The sequence below is a fragment of the Misgurnus anguillicaudatus genome, chromosome 8 (assembly GCF_027580225.2).
Source record: "Misgurnus anguillicaudatus chromosome 8, ASM2758022v2, whole genome shotgun sequence".
NCBI lineage: Eukaryota > Metazoa > Chordata > Actinopteri > Cypriniformes > Cobitidae > Misgurnus > Misgurnus anguillicaudatus.
Window position 1 is genome coordinate 4,944,757 of NC_073344.2, and position 19,634 is coordinate 4,964,390.

Below are 19,634 nucleotides of genomic sequence, written 5' to 3' on the forward strand. Positions count from 1 at the left end.
CATAGATGTATGGAGGAATTTATTTGTGAATTATTTCCCATTTCCTTTATAAAGAGAAAATCCACTCACCATAGTTTCCGTTACAGTGATTGTCCTTTTCATTTCTAAAATTGTAGGGCAACCAATCACTTTCCCCTTTGTTGAAAGATTCAAACATGTTAAAGGTTGAATTATCTGGAAATCATATCAACATAACTTTAGAAATGTTCCGAATATTATTTCCTTTTAACACTGATTCAAAGTTATTTTATACACTAGTCCTGGCTTTGGAGATCATCTCTTAGTAGAGCAGATTATGATATCAAAATGAAGTTGGCTTTTAGGAACTACAAGCACAGTGTTTATTTAAGATTATCTCTCAGACTGATAGCTGAATGTGTTAATATGCCTTGTGGCCAACACATCCGATCTGATCTCTTTTGAGAAATTGAGCCATAAACCTTGTGGTCAAGGTCTGGAGGCCTTGAAGTAATGACAGAACATCCATATAACTTTAATAGGTCAAAATCTTCGACTATCTACAGTATTCATGACAGTGTTTTTATAATGGGGAATATTTACAGGGATATCTGTATCCCTAGAATCTTACATCTATAATCAATGTCTTCATTTATTTCTCTTACAGTATCATGATATGTTAATGTTTCTACATTTTTAAAGGTGAAGTGTGTCATTTTTAGAAGGATCTCTTGACAGAAATGCAAAATAATATACAAAACTATATTATGAGGGGTGTATAAAGACCTTTCATAATGAACCGTTATGTGTTTATTAACTTAGAATGAGACGTTTTATCTACATACACCAAGGGTCCTCTTACATGGAAGTCGCCATTTTGTGCCACCATGTTTCTACAGAAGCCCTTAATGGACAAACTTTTTTACTAAGTTGTCTCCGATGTTTGTCCGGTGGCGGCTACCGTAGCTTCTCTATGCGTTTCAAAAGTGAGGGATGAGCAGAGGACTGAGCCATTGGTTGCAATTGGCAACCTCACCACTAGATGCCGCTAAAATTTACACACTGCACCTTTAAGTACTGTCAATTGCACCAAGCCTAAGATTAAGAATCAAGGGATTGCTTCTGTATTTGAACTCAACGCATGCCAAGATCATGCTTTAGATTCCCAGGGAACACAAAGCCTGATAGAAATGAATCCCCAAATGCAATATAAGTTGATTCTGGATGATAGAGTCTGCCAAATGCGTAAATCTCAATCAAATCAATCTCAATCAATAAAGTCCAAGTCAATTTGTTTGTGACCTAAATCTGATTTCAGCCCGGATCATGGATTTGAGATTACATCTCTCAACAATGTTTCCTTCCCCACAGGTCGGTGTGCAAGCTGTGGAGAGAATGTTGTGGGTGAAGGGACGGGTTGTACCGCCATGGACCAGGTGTTCCACGTGAACTGCTTCGCATGCATGACCTGTGGCTCTAAGCTCAGAGGGAAGCCTTTTTATGCTGTGGAGAAGAAGGCTTATTGCGAACCCTGCTACATTGTGAGTGTTATCCATTATGCCATGTACTGTACATAATTATCCATCACTCTGATGTACTGGTTGGGACTTTTTTTTGTTAAGCTCTATTTATATCCATCAGTAAAACATTACATGTGGTATTTGTTATTTTACATAATTTCACAAGAACTTCTGTGGCAGGAGCTCTTTTAGCCAAGTGCTGGGTTATGAGTTCTTTTCATTTCGCTCTCTTAATGTGAAACAGACACGGGAGTCATGCAATCTGGTCACCTGATTTAGGTTACAATATCACTTGAATTCAATTACTGGGATACACTTGAAAGCTCTTGTTTTTCTCCCACATTCTCACGAATGTCTTATTCCCATTTATGTTTATTTTTACTGCCACAAAGATAGCATATATACTGTAGTGCAAAGTCTTATCAATAGTCAAAATATGTACCCCAGCTGTCACCGGGGCAGTATTCTTTGGGGGAAAGCACCACCGTTTTTCGGTGTTTTACTATGTTCTTACCTCAACTTAGATGAATTAATACATACCTATCTTTTCTCAGTGGGTGCACTTAATCTTTCTACAGCACGTTGTGAATGTGTTAGCATTTAGCCTAGCCCCATTCATTCCTTAGGTTCCAAACAGTGATGAATTTAGAAGCCACCAAACACTTATTTTTTCCCCTATTTAAAGACTGTTACATGAGTAGCTACATGAGTAAGTATAGTGGCACAAAATAAAACTTTTTAAAGCGGATAAAAATGAGAACTATATTGTATGGCGGAGGAGCACTTAGTTTGCAGCACTTCGACCTCGGCGCGCAGTAACATCATAACCCCTGACTACTACCCCTCTCGCTCAAACCCAAGGTCGAAGTGCTGCAAACTAAGTGCTCCTCCGCCATAAAATACAGTTCTCATTTTTTATCAGCTTAAAAAAATCGCCACGTTTTTTTTGTGCCACCATACTTACTCGTGTAACTACTCATGTAACAGTCTTTGTCTTTCAATAGGGAAAACATGGAAGTGTTTGGTGGCTTCTAAATTCATCACTGTTTGGATCCTAAGGAATGAATGGGGCTAGGCTAAATGCTAACACATTTATGACACACTGTACAAAGATTAAGTGCACGCATTAAAAAAAGATAGGTATGTATTTATTTGTCTAAGTTGAGGTAAGAACATAGTAAAATATTGAAAAACGATAGTGTTTTCCTTTAAAAAGGTTCTAATATGTACCATTAGGTACAGATATGTGTGCATTTGGTACCTTTGATATGTATTCTGAGGCACAAATATGAACTTTTTCCACCCAAAGCTGTTTTTTTGAGGGTACCGGTGTTCAAGCCAGCGCTTACACAACACATACACATACTCTCGACAACATAAACATACAGTCATACTGTTAGTTTACTCGCAGCCCTACACTCTTTTATGCGCACATTCAAGAGGAAACACTTTAACGGCACTAGTTTGCATGCTCTTTTGAAGCCTGGTTTCTCATTAGCTTCCTGTTCTGAGGACGTGTCTAAGATCTGCCAAGAGCATCTCGATTTGTGTAAAACCAGGATTTGCGTTTTCTCAGAACTGTTACCAAAACAGTTCATCTTTTCATAATCATTCACCTATTCCTGTCACACTCATCATTCTTCTCCAAAAAGCTGCTTCACACTAGTTAGCACCCTATTCAAATCTAAGAGGCATGAAGATTAGACGAACAGTGGACTCGCATGCAAAGGACCAAGCATCACATTCAACCTCATCTCAAACATCTGATAAGCGTTCACACAGGCAAATCATATCGAGATGAAGAACGAGTATTAAAATCACATTAGAGTGCCGGATAGGATTACTTTCCTTTGTAGATTGGTAAGCAAATCAGGGTGTCATTTCTCTTGTTCTGCCGTCCACCTTCCCTTTTTGGGTCTAAAAAAAATCTGAGTTAAAAATTCTCTTATTTCTTCCGCCAAATCGTGAGAGAAAGGGAAATTAGTGCCAGTTACAGTAAAACATGAAGATTAGCATTTCTCTGCAAAGCAGAGGTTAGGATTTTCTTATAAAATGTTTATAAACTTTTATTGTATTCCCAGCATCTGAGAGTTGTGCAATATCCAAATTTGCTTAAGAGTTTTGAAATCCATTTTTTGTCATTATTACAAAACGCTTTAATTTGTGTCTTGAAAGGCAGACAAAAAGGATTTGAAGTATTAAATGAATTTACTGAGCATTCTTGTTGTCAGTAATCACAATCAGACACATACACGTATTAAATAGCAGCACAAAGTGCTGAAATGTACAATATGATGCCAAACGTATGCAGACGCAACATTCTTATTACAGGGTTCCCACAGAATTTCTGGAATATCATGGAATTTTTCTTTCAAATAAATGTTTTATTCAGTTATCAAAAAACCTTACAATAATCACATGATTCAGGATTAATTTTCTAATATGCACAAAAAACTAAAATAAATAAAATATTACATATAAACACCCCTCCCCAGCCTGTTAATATACAATACAGTGACATTCAAAATAACTTTAAGTTACAATACATTGGATTAAGGAATATAATAATTTTGAGGTAACATAAGAAAGGGTCCCAAATCTTGTGAAAATGATGACTTTTAAAAGATATCTGGTTCTATCCAAGTGCAGAGTACATATCAGTTCCTCAAGCCATAGTTTGATCGTGGAGGGATTAACCTTTTTCCAGAGCAATAATAACAATTTCTTGGCTGTTATCAAACAATACATAAAAAATTTATGTTGAGCACTGTTCAATGAACATGTATAATTAGAATGTCCTAATATAATGAGCACAGGGTCCGGAGCCAAGTTTATATCATGGAATTTTATATCATGGAATTAGGTCTTTTCCAGACATTGAAAGTCAGCAAATTTTATATTTTTTGTCCAACTTATGGAATATCAGGGATTTAGTTTTTCGCTTTAAATTTTAGTTTGCATTTCTCAAAATGTAATCCGCTTGTTAGGTTTAGACGTAAGGAATGCCGTTTCCGTGTCAAAGTAGGGCTGCCTAATGATCGTTTGCAGAATAAAAGTTTTTGTTTACACAATTATTGTACACAGCACCTCAACAAATTTTATGTATATATAAATACAAACACGTGTATGTATAATTTTAAGGAAAAAAATGGATATAATACATTTTTTATTTATGTATGATTTAAATTATATGTAAATATACAAATGCAAATATTTCTAAAATATATACATGCATGTGTGTGCATTTATATATACATAATTATTATACACAGTACACACACATTTAAAATGTAAACAAAAACTTTTATTCTGCAAATGATTAGTCTTGACAGCTCTAATTTCAAGTGAGACTACAATTTGAACAGCCGCTTATTATTTATTTTATGCATTTAAGCTACATTTTTTTATTAACTCATGGTGTACACTACATTATCAGGCTCATGACATCTCAGACATAGGTCATGAAAAAAGTCAGGGAATTTGACATTTGGCTTGGGATGAGAACCCTGTTATTAATAGGTTTGGCTGTTCCAGTAGGTGAAGACTAATATGAATGCTAAAGCATGTAATTACATTCTGGATAACAATGTGTTTACAACTCTTTTGTGGCATCAGTTTTGGTGAGGGTCCCATTCTGTTCCAACATGACAATGCACCTGTCTGCAAAGCAATATCAATCCTAATTTGCTGGAAGTAGCTATCAGAGGATGGGTACATGGTGGTCATAAAGGGATTGACATAGTCAGAAACAATGCTCAGGCAGGCTGTGGCATTTTAACGATGCCCAATTGGTACTAAGGGGCCTAAAGTGTGCCAAGAAAACATCCCCCACACCAAAACACCATTGCATTAATGAGAAATTGAACAGGTGTTCCTAATAATCCTTTAGGTGAGTGTATAATATGTATAAGTGATTCACTGCATCTGCTGTGGAAGAACTTAACTGATCCAAACCAGGCCTATACCAGAACCCCAACGTACACCTGTGAGAAAATTAGATCACTTAAACGTGACCTTTCTGATGTTCTTACATTTGAAGTGCATCTCTGCATTGAGGTTTAATACAAAACCTTTTAGAGGACAGAATTCAGATATATCAGCTAATGACATTAAAATTAAATGTTGTGTAAATGAAATTCAGTATATGTGACCCTGTCTGTTAAATCCTGGCTGAATTCTCATAACCTACACTGTAAAAAACTTCTGTAGAAATTACAGTATTAATGGGTATTACTGGCAACTAGCTGCCAGTAACTTACCGTAGATTTTACATTTATGTTATTTACTGGCGACATTTTGTTCAAAGTTAAATGAACATGAAACATTTTTAGACTTTATCTTCTACAGTAAGTTACTGGCAACCAGCTGCAAAATTACAGCAAATTTTTTACAGTGTAACTATGAGATTATTGGAGCATCAACGTTTGATTTTACTAATTGATTTAAATATTTACCCAGTCATTATTAAAAACATCAATGTTATATCTCAAATGTTCTATAATAATATTTTAAAAATCTCAAAAAATGACTTTAGCTTTTACAGGCATGTACACCACACCATAAACCACATCATGACCCCCTTTTGAGCTGACAAAAGCAAATCTATTTATGTTTGGTCAGCCACTATGTAAATGCTCTTTACTCTAAATCCAGGAAACATTCTGAAAGCCAGAGAATCCGTAGCTCTAAAAATAAGTATTAGCACATCTCACGAAAAAACAGGTCATTCCTCAAACTGCCTTTTATTTCATCATTGTTTCCCGTTCCTCTGGAATGTATAGCCTACTTAAATTAAAAATGTGGCCGCTGTGTTTCCCTGTTTCCCTTTTAAGAAACCACCATATTACCGAGCCAGCGCTTTCTTAAGTAGTGTTCTCCTTTTTTAGGGACAATGCTCATTTCAAAGAAGCCAGAATATTGTTAATATTGGGTGAGAATTACAGAATAAGCAGTGCAAAGAAAAAAACTGACAATTATAATTAGAAGATTTCTGTTTGACTCATATAATACTCTGTTTACATGAAGATTAAATCAATGAAATGGCCATTACTCCCTTTTTACATAATCAACACTGTTGCCGAAACAAGTTGGCGCACTTTTTGCATAGCGGAATTTACCATAAATACTAAAAAGTACAGAAATATTACTCTACAGTGTTATTAAAAAAAGTTTATTTTAGATTCTACGAATGTTCTCTGTTCTTTGTCCCCACACAGTTTGGTTTATGTGAGATCTTAATGTTTTACCATCAGTCGATTATAATTTACACACCACATTTTGCTTTATTGTTCAAACAACGCTTGGCCTACAGTACATATCTTATCTTCTGTATTATGGTTAGTTGATGGGAAATGCCAAGTTCTCTACATTCTAACCACTAGTGTAAACTCTGAGGTTTCACTGCCTTTATGAGTTGCCCATTGCACAAGAAAGACTGGGAAAGATCCAGGCATTTCCAAGATGGTCACTTACACAAAGCACATTATCACTCTTACAAATGTAACTGGAGCATGGTACTGTATACAGTGCACAGTCTGGGACACCTTAATCATGAATATTTAACTGAGCAGCAGAAAATTGTAATGAATAAATCTTGCAAGTCTTGTCACTGGTGTTTATTTCAACACCAGAGCGGTGCAAATTATGTTTTTGACCTGCTGCTGTGTTTTAGATATTAGGATCACTTGATAAGTGATCGTTTTACTGTGCGATGTCCCTGTAGACACATTTCGTACCGTACGTTTATTTGGTTTATTTGTTGTAAACTTTAAAATTGGGCTGCAGGTTACATGACTGCAAAGCATCAGTTAACCTTTGCCCCATATACAATTATGTTCGTATTACTCCTTTAGCCAACGCATCACTTGAACACAGCAGAATCAGAGAGTCAGGCCATCTCCTGATTCACCCTCGCCACTCTCAGAATGATTGTTCTCGTCTTCAGCTGGAAGTTTTCCAACTTGGATCTTTGTGCTAAAGAGGGCCGAGATAATTTAAGAACTTTATTTATGCATTTCATCAGCATAAATGTTCTTCTGGCACAAGATCAAAAGGATGGAAGAAATCTGAATTTCTTAATGAAAGTAATTTCTTCTTCTTTTCACCCCATCCTCAGGGTCATACGCCTCTGTGCGATTACAGAATGAACATGAGACTTCAGTCTCTATAGAGTCATGGTGGTACCCCAGTGATCTGGGGAAAACTTCAAATGAGGCCAGCAAGTCAGTCTAGGAATCATTTAAAAAAACGAAAATGCACATTGTGCATTATTAAGCAGTTTATTTACTGTATCTGTGGATGGTGATCACATAATATTTTCATGACTGTTTCAGTATATAAACATCTCATTTACTGCTCTGGAGACCACAGAGAGCATTATGCATCTAATGACATTTTCTTTCTTGCAAAGAATAGAGCCACTGGCTGCCTCTTATTGTAATGATATTTTAAACCTCTTGTTAAATTGTTTAATACATTCAGTATAGATGCATAAATATTTAATATATATCTATAGAAAAATACAAATAATATAAATGCATAAAAAATGAACCTGTTAGACCATAAGTTAAAATCAAAGATTATAACTTAAAATCTTCAAAGCTTCATTATCGCATTTCAGCTCCTCTTTTAAGGATTAAAAATTTTGATTCATCTTCACTTCAAAAGTCATTTGAGCATCAAAGGACATCTTGACTGCCTGTAACTTATTTTCAGAGGAGCAAATTTCACCTCTGAAAATGTAGTTTTAGTATGTACTTCCTTGTTCTTGTCACTTATAAAGTTACTTTTATGGTTTTCTTGGTGTTATGTTTTAATTTATACAGTGAGGAAAATAAGTATTTGATCACCCTGCTATTTTGCAAGTTCATCCTCTCCTTAATACAGTGCAGTCGCCCTGTTCCATGTGCAGAAGAACACCCCCAAAACATGATGCTACCCCCATGCTTCACAGCAAGGATGGTGTTCTTGGGATGGTACTCATCATTCTTCTTTCTCCAAACACAATTAGTGGAATTATGACCAAAAAGTTGTGGTCTCATCTGACCACAGTTTCTCCCATGACTCCTCTGGATCATCCATATGGTCATTGGCAAACTTAAGACGGGCCTGGACATGTGCTGCTTTAAGCAGGGGATCCTTCCATGCCATGCATGAATTTAAACCATGACGTCTTAGTGTATTACCAACAGTAGCCATGGAAACGGTGTTCCCAGCTCTTTTCAGGTCATTGACCAGCTCCTCCCGTTCTGGGCTGATTTCTCACCTTTCTTAGGATCACTGAGACCTTCTCTTGCATGGAGCCCTAGTCCGAGGGAGATTGACAGTCATGTTTAGCTTCTTCCATTTTCTAATGATTGCTCCAACAGTGGACCTTTTTTCACCAAGCTGCTTGGCAATTTCCCCGTAGGCCTTTCCAGCCTTGTGGAGGTGTACAATTTTGTCTCTAGTGTCCTTAGACAGCTCTTTGGTCTTGGCCATGTTAGTATTTCATTATGTCTCTCACAGTGGACATGCACCTACAATGACAATTTCAGACCCCTCCATGATTTCTAAGTGGGAGAACTTGCAAAATAGCAGGGTGTTCAAATACTTATTTTCCTCACTGTGTATACCATGACTTTTTTAGGTAAGGCACTGTGACATCCAGTAATGTTTCTCTACAGTATTTAACAGGAAATAAGTGACAGTTTGTTAACATCTATCGCTTTGCATATTCTTTGGAACAGCATTGATAGTTTTAGCATGTTTTCGCCTCCTGGCAATAGACAACACAGAACTTTTGAACAGCGCAACTAGATATCATTCATTCCTTTTAGTAATAGACAGGAAGGCTGCCTGTTGGAGATTCTGCATAATCTCTCATCTGCTTCCTGCTCTCGCTGTTATGCTTTAACCTCAGAAACACACCTGACCCACAAAGCACAATGGCAATAATCAGCCTTTGTGTACTGGCTTTCCCTGGCTCCGCCCACCACTTATCATCGCTTGTTTGAATGTAATGCAATACAGATAAAGTTTTCACCGCTCAGTAAATCCACCTGTTTGCATGATGTGGTCTCTTATCCTGTTAATGTCAGTGCAGGGACACTGTTGTTTTTATTTCATCTCTCCTGCTCTGTGACCCTCTCCTTTTTTAAATACCTATTGTAATCGAGGCTATAGTGTACTCATTGAGTATTGAACCTCTACACAAACTTCACTAATACACTTTTGCAATATCAATAGCAGAGAGGAATGCACAGTCAACTGTACTGTAGGTATTCCCAATTAAGGTAATGATTTTTGCTGGGGTTTTATGCTAATCCTGCTGGCAAATGTTTGATAATGAATACATTTGCGATACAATAAAAGTCCAAATTTAAACTGGTTGGGTCAAAAACCCAACTGTTGAGTTAGAAATTGACCTATTCTGTGTTGGGTTTGTCCCTTATTGACCCAACCACTGGATTGAAAAGAATCCAGCATTTTTAGAGCGCACACTTTACACATTCTCAATTGTTCTGCAATGAAATTTTCAAAAAGCTCCTGCTTCTTTATTCCCATGTTAATTTAGTCTGTAGGATGGAGAGTTTGAATTTACAAACCGGGGGTTCGAGGGGAAAGTTCAGTGCCTCTGGGCTCCTCTGTCAGCTGTGTGATTAGTGGTGTTACTTTAAGAGAAAAGTTTTTAAAAACTACTGGCATGAACACTGGAAGAAAATAGGCACTATTTAAAGAGACCAGAAATGTTACTTTCTTGCCATGGACTGAGTTTGTTGTTTGTGTGCAAATGTAAAAATAAGCCCTTCCTTACTATAAAGACTAACATGTGCTGGTTTTCAAACTTCAGTTTCAGTTTCATTTTATTTTAGCAGGGACAATGCACAAAATTAACATTAACCTTGTATAAAAACAAGGAGAGATGTTTTGTGCCAGGTTGTAGCACAAGTGCTATTTTCCGCCTGCAGTCCCTTGGCAGGTCAGTAACACAATAATATAAAATTCCATACAAATAAAATACAAAAACATTTAAATTTAAAATTTTACATCACAATCACTCTTAATTTACAATTAAGACTTTCATTTTCTCAATTAATCCCCCTTCCAAAAATTAATCCCACCCAAACACAAATATGCAATAAATCCTTACCTATCACATCACAAGTGTGTAAAGTTTTGTTGTGACAGTAACCAAGCTTTTATCAAACCCAAGAAGATGAAAGGATTTGGAATAAACCTTACTTTTTTAGAGAGAAAATCTGGCATCTGGTGGACTTTCTGAATAGCCAAAGTATCCTCTCTGGGGTTTTTATCCATTGTAAATTCATTTAAAATTACTCAGTTTTAGGTTATCGGAATTCCATTTACCCTAAACTAATGACAAGCAACCGAAATTGTAGCGTTATTTAAATTATCATATCATTTATTAGTCACATTAAAGTCTCATAATGTTTTTGTTTTATTGATTTGATTCATTCATTCATATTCACTACAATAGTACAGTAAAGGCATATTATTTGTAGCCTTTATTTGTTATTACTGTAAGATCAAAGTGGCCATTGTCCAGTTGCATACATACATCTCTGATAAGTCTGTATTTGAAGAGTTTGGTTCCAAAACGCAATAAACGCCATTTTTGAAAAAAATGAGTTACTGCCAAAATCAGTATTATATCAGGTCAGTAGTTAAAAGTAAATAATTAATTTTACGCAAAATCCAATACCCGCCGTGATATTCTGTCATCTTTTCTCCCTTTTTCTCAAAATGCGACAAACGCCACTCCTCCTTTTTTACAGAACGCAATAAATCCATTCCTGATATTACAGCGGACTAGTCACGCAATGTAAACAAACATGTTCTCCAGACAGCATCAAGCTTCTCATGCTAAAACATTGACCCCAGAGGATCTTATGAAAACTTTACATTATTTTACTCAAAGTCAACGAAAATCGAGCGGGACCAAAACATTTTAAGCTGACCGCTGTGAAAATGTAAAGAGACGACGTCAAATATAACCGCAGCAATGTGTTCTTAATATAACAAAGTGTTTTGGTTAATGCCATTAATGTTTATTTTTTAATCATTGTATACCACTAGTCAACTAAATAAATATAAAATGGTAAAGATGAATGCACATTTATACATTGATTTAATAGATTTATAGCATTTTGAAATAAAAAACTGTCATGGATTTATTGCATTTTGTGGAAAAAATAATTAGTTTTTATAATAAATCTTTGAAAATCAAGTTATGGATTTGAATTTCTTATGTTTTTATAACCTAAAGATGCTATGTGAAAGTTTGTAACAGAAAATAGTGGGTTTCATCTTGTCACTTTCTTGGTATAGAAAACACGTTTTTACCGAAATTTGTCAAAATGGATTTATTGCGTTTTGGAACCAAACTCTTCATTTAGATGCAGTGCATTATGATGTAACATTATACAACCTTATTGTAAAAGGTTACCTTATTATTAATAACGAAAAGAACCGGCCAAAGTATCAATAGATCACTTCCATTATTATTATTATTATTTTATGTGGTCACACAGGCCATACTTTCCCATAGTCTGTAGATTTCACAGCTAAATTTATGTGTCCTCTCTCTGGGTGTGTTTGTAGGATGATACACATTACCATAAATTAAGAGCTTTTTTACAGAAAGTGTTAGTGGGGGAATGCAACCCAGGCTGTTGCTCTGCTTGTGGCTCTATTCCCCAGTGCAATATCAGCTTTGACATGTGTTTACACTTCTACATAAATATTTAGGAACACGGAAATTTTCTCTGGCTCAACTATTTTGCTCAACTCTTTGGTCAAGTCCCCCATGATCCAATGTCTAGTCACAAACTGTTATGCATATTTATCAGCCTGTTTCCCCCCTTGGCTTTCCTGCTTGTAAATTGGACTGATTTGTTTCTGATATTCTGATGCTGGAAAACTTATAGAGAAACAACTTATAGAGAAACATCCTTTTTAATGAATTCAAGACTTAAACATTGCTTAAATCACCTACGTTTGAAATCCACGTGTATAACGTGCTTTTAATAATTCACAGATTTGATCCACTTTTGACATTTTACTTTTAATATTTACCCATGATGTTAAATAAATTGTACGGCTCTGATAAATGAGTTCTTAATCCTGGATCAACAGAGAAAATTGATGCCCTGCTGTTCAGCAACTGTTCGGTAAATGCAATGTTGTTCCCTGTACTGTAACTTACCTACTGCTGATCAGCTCAACAAGACTAATGCTTGTGAGATTGCCCTGTGTTTTTGAAGCAGGGCTGAATGGCACTGAGGTTAATTATGTTAGTATGGTGCTATGTTTTGGCACCCTGCAGATGTCTAAACTGCTCTGTTCCCTCCAGGCAGCTTGTGTCACTATTGTCATGATACTTAATTGCCTGGAGCACTTAATTAATTGGAGATCATAATTTCTGATAATCAGGAAAGTTTAACAGATTGCCCCTTCTGCATCTTTCCTCCTGGACTTTTACCGCATGATTATTCAGACACAGACGTTTTGCTGTGACGGAGGCCGGTTTAGATAAATGGCCACGTCCCTATTGGCTGCCTTATTGCTGCCTGATTTACACCACACTCTCTCGCAGAAAAAATATGTGGGAAATGCAATCACTCTTATGAGAGAAAATTAGATTTTTTTACTTAACAAATTTGATAAGATGCATATGAGAAGTTGCCAAGTACAGAACAGTTTTTTAAGTCCATCCGATAAAATGCAATTAACCACATTGAATGTGTTGTAAGTAGCTTTGGATAAAAACATCTGCTCAAATGCTTAATTGTAAATGAACAACTTATCGATGAAGTGTGCAACAATCATTATGGCATGGTGCATGTTTGTGATACATTAGACAGCAAACATTCAGTTCTAAGTCAACATGTTGGATGCCAGAATATTGGGCAGGCATAAAGGCTTGAGAGGCTTTTACAAGGGCCAAATCAATGTAGCAGATACTGATACTGTGTTTGAACTTATCCAGAATGCAAGGATTGTTGAGTGCTTCCAGTTTAGGTCTGAGGAGAGACAAATGGTTATGATGTGCTACAGGTTATGCTGTGTTCGCTTTAGTTATTGTGTTTGAGTTCCTGTGCATTTAATGAAATCACATTGTCCAGGTTTCAGACTTTTCCCTAGGGTGGCCTATAGAGGCTACATTTTGTCATGTGCAGAAGTGGCTTCTGGTAATAGATGTCCTCTGTTGCATGGTGCCCGTATCCCAGCAGGCAAACTGGCCATAGTACAAGAATGGGCCAACAGCAATGTCCGTCATTGCTCTGGAGGAAGGTGATGACACATTAGAGATTTGGGAACATGCACACTTTTAAAAACAAACCTTTAACAATTACTAGTACTGTGAAAACAATATGACTCCCACAAATAGAATGAATTGTTGATGTAAGGCTTAGTCAGTTTTCTTAGCATAAAATGTATTAAACACTAAATAAATATTTTTGGGTTTGGTATTTTTTTGTTAAAACTATTAAAATGTCTAGGGTGACTTATTCATTCTTTATATATATTTATTCTTTATATATATATATATATATATATATATATATATATATATATATATATATATATATATATATATATATATATATATATATATATATATATATATATATATATATATATATACTCACATTTTAAAGTAACATTAAACTCATCAAAACTATGGAATAACACAACTGTTCCTATTTGGAAAAATGTGATACATGCCAAAATAAATACAATCTTCAGTGTTATATTTTTTACATATTCGAAGAAGTTTAGCCAATTTAATTTACAAAAAATGCAATATTGATGTTTTATCAAGCAGCTTTTTGAGGTCTCACCCTGAGATGGTTTTTAAATAGTACTAAAATGCTACAGATTTATTCTGGGCTTCTATTTCTTTATTATTTGTCGTTAATAAAAAAACTTTTAATAAAATGCTTGGTTTGTAATAAAATACATTTTTATGGTGGCAAAATAAAAACAATTAAACTAAACATTCAGACATACAGTGGTGTGAAAAAACGTTGGCCCCCTTATTTTTTCCATGTTTGTCACACATTAAAGGCGGAGTCCACGATGTTTGAAAAACGCTTTGGAAAAGGAGACGGGCCGACTACCAAAACACACTTATAGCCAATCAAATCAAATCAAATGCCGGGTTGCGTATGTGTGGGGCGGGTCAATCAACAGAAGGTCCAGATTCTATTGGGGTAGGGGCGTGTTTGTTTAGGTGATTTCAAATATCAACATTGGCTTTCAAACATCATGGCCTTTAATGTTTCAGATCATGAAACAAATAAAAAAATGATCAAAGATAACACAAGTAAACACAACATGCATTTAAATTAAGGTTTTTATCATAAAGGGAAAACAAAATCCAAATCCACACAGCCCTGTGTGAAAAAGTGCTTGAAGTAGACCAAAAGATCCTCAAAAGCTACACATCATGTTAAGATCCAAAGAAATTCAGTAACAAATGAGAAAGAAAGTAACTGAGATCTATCAGTCTGGAAAAGGTTATGAAGCCATTTCTAAAGCTTTGAGACCACAGTGAGGGCCATTATCCACAAATGGCGAAAACATGGAACAGTGGTGAACCTTCCCAGGAGTGGCTGGCTGACCAAAATTACCCCAAGAGCGCAGTGACTACTCATCCAAGAGGTCACAAAAGACCCCACAACAACATTCAACTGCAGGCCATAAGGTCAGTGTTCATGACTCTACCATAAGAAAGAGACTGGGCAAAAATGGCCTGCATGGCAGAGTTCCAAGACGAAAACCGCTGTTGAGCAAAAAGAACATAAAGGCTTGTTTCAGTTTTGCCAGAAAATATCTTGATGATCCCCAAGACTTTGGAAATATACTCTGTGGACTGACGAGACAAAACTTGAACATTTTGGAAGGTGTGTGTCCTATTACGTCTGGTGTTAATGTAATACAGCATTTCAGAAAAAGAACATCACACCAGCAGTAAAATATGGTGGTGGTAGTGTGATGGTCTGGGGCTGTTTTGCTGCTACAGGACTTGGAAGACTTGTTGTGATAAATGGAACCATTGCTGTCTACCAAAAAATCCTGAAGGACAATGTCTGGCCATCTTTTCATGACCTCAAGCTGAAGCAAACTTGTGTTCTGCAGCAAGACAATGATACAAAACACACCAGCAAGTCCACTTCTGAATGGCTGAAGAAAAACAAAATTAAGAGTATAGTGGCATTGTCAAGTCCTGACCTCAATCCTATTGAGAAGCTGTGGCATGACCTTAAAAAGGCGGTTCATGCTTGATAACCCTCCAATGTGGCTGAATTACAACAATTTTGCAAACATCCGTGGGCCAAAATTTCTCCACAGCACTGACACAGACTCATTGCAAGTTATCGCAAACATTTGATTGCAGTTTTTGCTGCTAAGGGTGACCCAACCAGTTATTAGGTTTAGGGGCAAGCACTTTTTCACATGTGGGTTTGGATTTTGTTTTCCCATTCTTAATAAAAATCTTTATTTAAAAACTGCAAGTGGTCTTTACTTTAGTTGTTATCTTTGATTAATAGTTAAGTGTGACAAACATGCAAAAACATAAAATTCAGGAAGGGGCCAATGCCCTTTTACACCACTGTAAGCCTTCACATCAAAAGGGTTTCAAGATCATATAAAAGTTTCAGTCAGGTGGCCCTAAGCTTTTGAACGGTATTGTGTATCTCAAAAATCTAGCCCACAAAATACAAGAAATGTAATTGAAGACGTATTATCTGAAAACAAGTCTTTTTCTTTTTGCATAAATAAATCTGATTTTAAAGATGTTCAGACAGTTTTACTCGAAAACACGACAAAACCAAAGAAAATACCTTTTTTTCTGTGAAGGCCTTTGAACTTTCTTTTATATCCTTGCTGCTCTATACAATTGAAAGTGACATTGCTTCCCACCTTGCCTTCAGCCCAAGTGATAGATGTAAGGTCTGAAACATGAAGAAACTTGTTTCCACCAACACCTTTATGGAGGTGCACCTCTCAATTGCCCTCACATTGGTGCGTCTGATAGGCGTCTTGAAAGGGTTAGCGCTGCCCACGCTCCTCTCTCTCACTGAAGTACAGAGGGTGATGGAGACAGGTGAATCCACCCTTCTTGTTTTCCTTGATGTTGGGAGTACAGCATTCAAACCTAGGTTCTAGGCTTTCTGCCTTCTTTTTCTATGAAATATTCATATCTGTCTGCATTAGCATCAGCAAGCTTCTAATTGAGATCTGTGCATTCAGACATGATTAACTGACTGGAATTCCTCAAAGGAGAGAACCCAATTAGATAGCACTTGAAACTTCTCAAACTGTCCTTGTTTATGTGTTTGGGTGTGTGACTCTGCTTTGCTGTGTTAATCTTTTAGTTCAGTAGGCCTACAGTATGTGTTGTTTCTAAAATAGCTGGATAACAAAGGTACCAAGCTTTGGCCGCTGATGGCCTTGCTATCTATGAACAGAACACTCAACCCTAATTTTGTATCTTCCCTTTTTAGTCAATTAGCATCACTTCCTTGACAATATAATCTGACCTTAATCTGACTTGAGAACTGAGGATATCACTTCAAATGCTGCCTGTACTTTGGTGGTATAGCAGCATTAAGGTCATAGGTTTAGTTATCAGGAAGCGTGCACACTGATACATTGCATTCCTTAAAGGCACTGTTAGTAACATTGAATAAATGTGATATTGTTGAACGCATCAAAGAACAATTTGTAAAAAGAAGTGCAGGTATGCTTTTAAATGTGGTAACAGGTAGTCGCACTGTATCAGCAGTTAAACATACCTCAGTCTGAACAATCATTTAAAACATGCTGGAAATACGGGATTATGCTACAGTTAGGATTCAGTAAATTTCTAAATAATAAATAAAAACCCCTGTGAAATGTAATGGTGAGCTGATGCAGGGCTCAACATAAAAGGACTGCCCGGTGGCCCGGGGCAAGCGTGAGAGGCCAGTAAAAAGTATTGTCACGTGCCCGGTCGGGCCACGGCTTCACCCTCAGTCACTGAAATATATTTTCAGCAATGTATATTATTTAACATCTTGGAAGCAGACATTTACTTGGGTAAAACACGACAAAAGAAACAATGCAATATTTTGCACAATTTGCTGTCAGTTTATAGCCTGGGAAAACCCAGACATCTTCCGGCAAATTTAGATTTGCTCTGCAAGTAGTCTGGCAAAGAGGCCATTTAATGCAAAGAAATTGCAGCACCGATCAGAAACGTTGGGGCAGGCTTTACACAATGACGACAGCGAAGCGAGATTACAAAGATGGATGTCGTCGTGGAACATCACTCGTTTGAATCAGCTATTGCATCTGTTTTAAGCGATTCAAACTTTTCCTTCTCGTTTAAACCCGAGCAAAGAACAATACTCAGAGCCTTTATATCTAAAAAAAGATGTTATCGCTGTCTTACCGACTGGATCCGGCAAAAGTCTGATATAGCTCTGCATACGTCATCTTCATCAATGTGATTGGTTTTGGTCTATCCAATTGGACACAGAGGCATTTGAAAGACGTCCGTTGGTGACACCCCTTTGGAAATTATTTTTCTATGAAGCTTTGCCAGACCATAACTCAATTACTGCTGAGAATGGTCTGGTTTTAACCAGGCTAGTTAGTTTACAGGTAAAGCAGAAAAGTTGGGAGCCTTTTTTCGTTGGAACATGTCTGTTGTATACAATTATATTAAACTTTTGATTTATTATTTTTAAATATGTGACACTGACCTTTTTTTATTGGGGCCAGTGAAAATTTTGGCAGGGAAAGTGAAAACCTGAACCACTGGCCCGACTAGGCCAGTAAAAAAAATGTATGTCTTGAGAAAAGATGTTGAGAGTGCTTGGCACAGTTCCTTTGCATTTATATTGTAATCCCTTGTAGCCCACTTTCTCTAAAATCTCTATATTTTAGTAGCTTAAAAGAGCCCTTCGCAGTCCTGAGAACCAAAGGTCCAGTTTGGTTCTAGTCTGGTTTTCATTGATTCAGGTCAGCCCATCATTTTCTACTACCAAGGTATTAATGCTAGAGGAGGGGTCTGCAACCTTGGGCATGCGTGCTACCATTGGCATGTAAGGGGGTAGTAATTGTCTGGTAAGATGAATACAAAATATTTTATATTATGTAGTTGTTTTAGAATGGTTCACACACACACTTGTATAACATTTTACATTTTGTTGTTATCTTTACTGATCACCACATCAACCATTTGTTTTCCGTTATAAGCTATATATAGTAGAAGCCAAAACTAAACCCATTGCCTGTTGTGCAAAACTGTTGTGCAAGTAAACTGCCTGTGCAGATCTTAATGCAATGGAACTTAAAGGCAGGATAGGCAGGAATTATCTAAAAAAAAACTTTTTTACAAATTTGTAATTTATATACCAATTTTGTCTTTATATAAATTTGTCTTTATATACCATTACATAAGTAAAATGTAAGTACTCTGCGTATAAAAATCGAGTGTCTGTAGACTTCTCACGATTGTTTTAAACACAGCTCATTTTTCCATTCACTCCACCCCCTCCCTTCTGGGTTTTTTCTAAAGCCACGCCCCAAAACACATGAACAGCAGCATTTACCTCAGACGAGCTGAGAGGAAGGAGCGCAGTGCATATATTAACATCATGTCACAATCACATGTAATAATACACCTAACTTTATCACTATGAATATAAACAAATAGGATGGCTTTTTGTACTCACTATTAAGCCAGTGTTTTGCATGGAAGAGTTTCCGTGATGAAAGCATTGTTGACTCTGATGAGGACTACACTCCAGAGACAATACCACTACCGCATCGTCGACTCAAGGAAAAGCCACGCGATATTTACTCTCGTTTGATTTCTTCGTTTATTCCTTTGTTTGTCTTGTTTGCCTTCGCTGACTGGATATGCAGGTACTGTGAGTTCTGAATGCACTTTCTCTGCCATACTTTTGCTCTTCCTAGAGTGCCTCGTGCACGTTCAAATCAATCGGGTGTGCGTATGTGTGGGCAGATCCCATAGCAACAGGGGTGGTGCCATGGTCGCGAGAGAGAGTGATAGTCGCGCAAGCCAATCATTTGTTTCGTTCCGAATTATGTATTTGTATATAAAGACAGTTTAAACAAATTTGTAAAAAAGTTTTT

At 36.6% G+C, this 19,634-nt stretch overlaps 1 protein-coding gene across 2 annotated transcripts in view; it reads left to right on the top strand.

The window, feature by feature from the left end:
• Window positions 1-19,634, top strand: part of lpp (LIM domain containing preferred translocation partner in lipoma) — a 220,647-nt gene that overhangs the window by 186,536 nt on the left and 14,477 nt on the right. For both annotated transcript variants that reach the window (XM_073870155.1, XM_055213457.2), the window contains exon 8: window positions 1,330-1,499. In XM_073870155.1, the coding sequence (XP_073726256.1) occupies window positions 1,330-1,499 (170 nt within the window). The remainder of the gene's footprint in view (window positions 1-1,329; window positions 1,500-19,634) is intronic.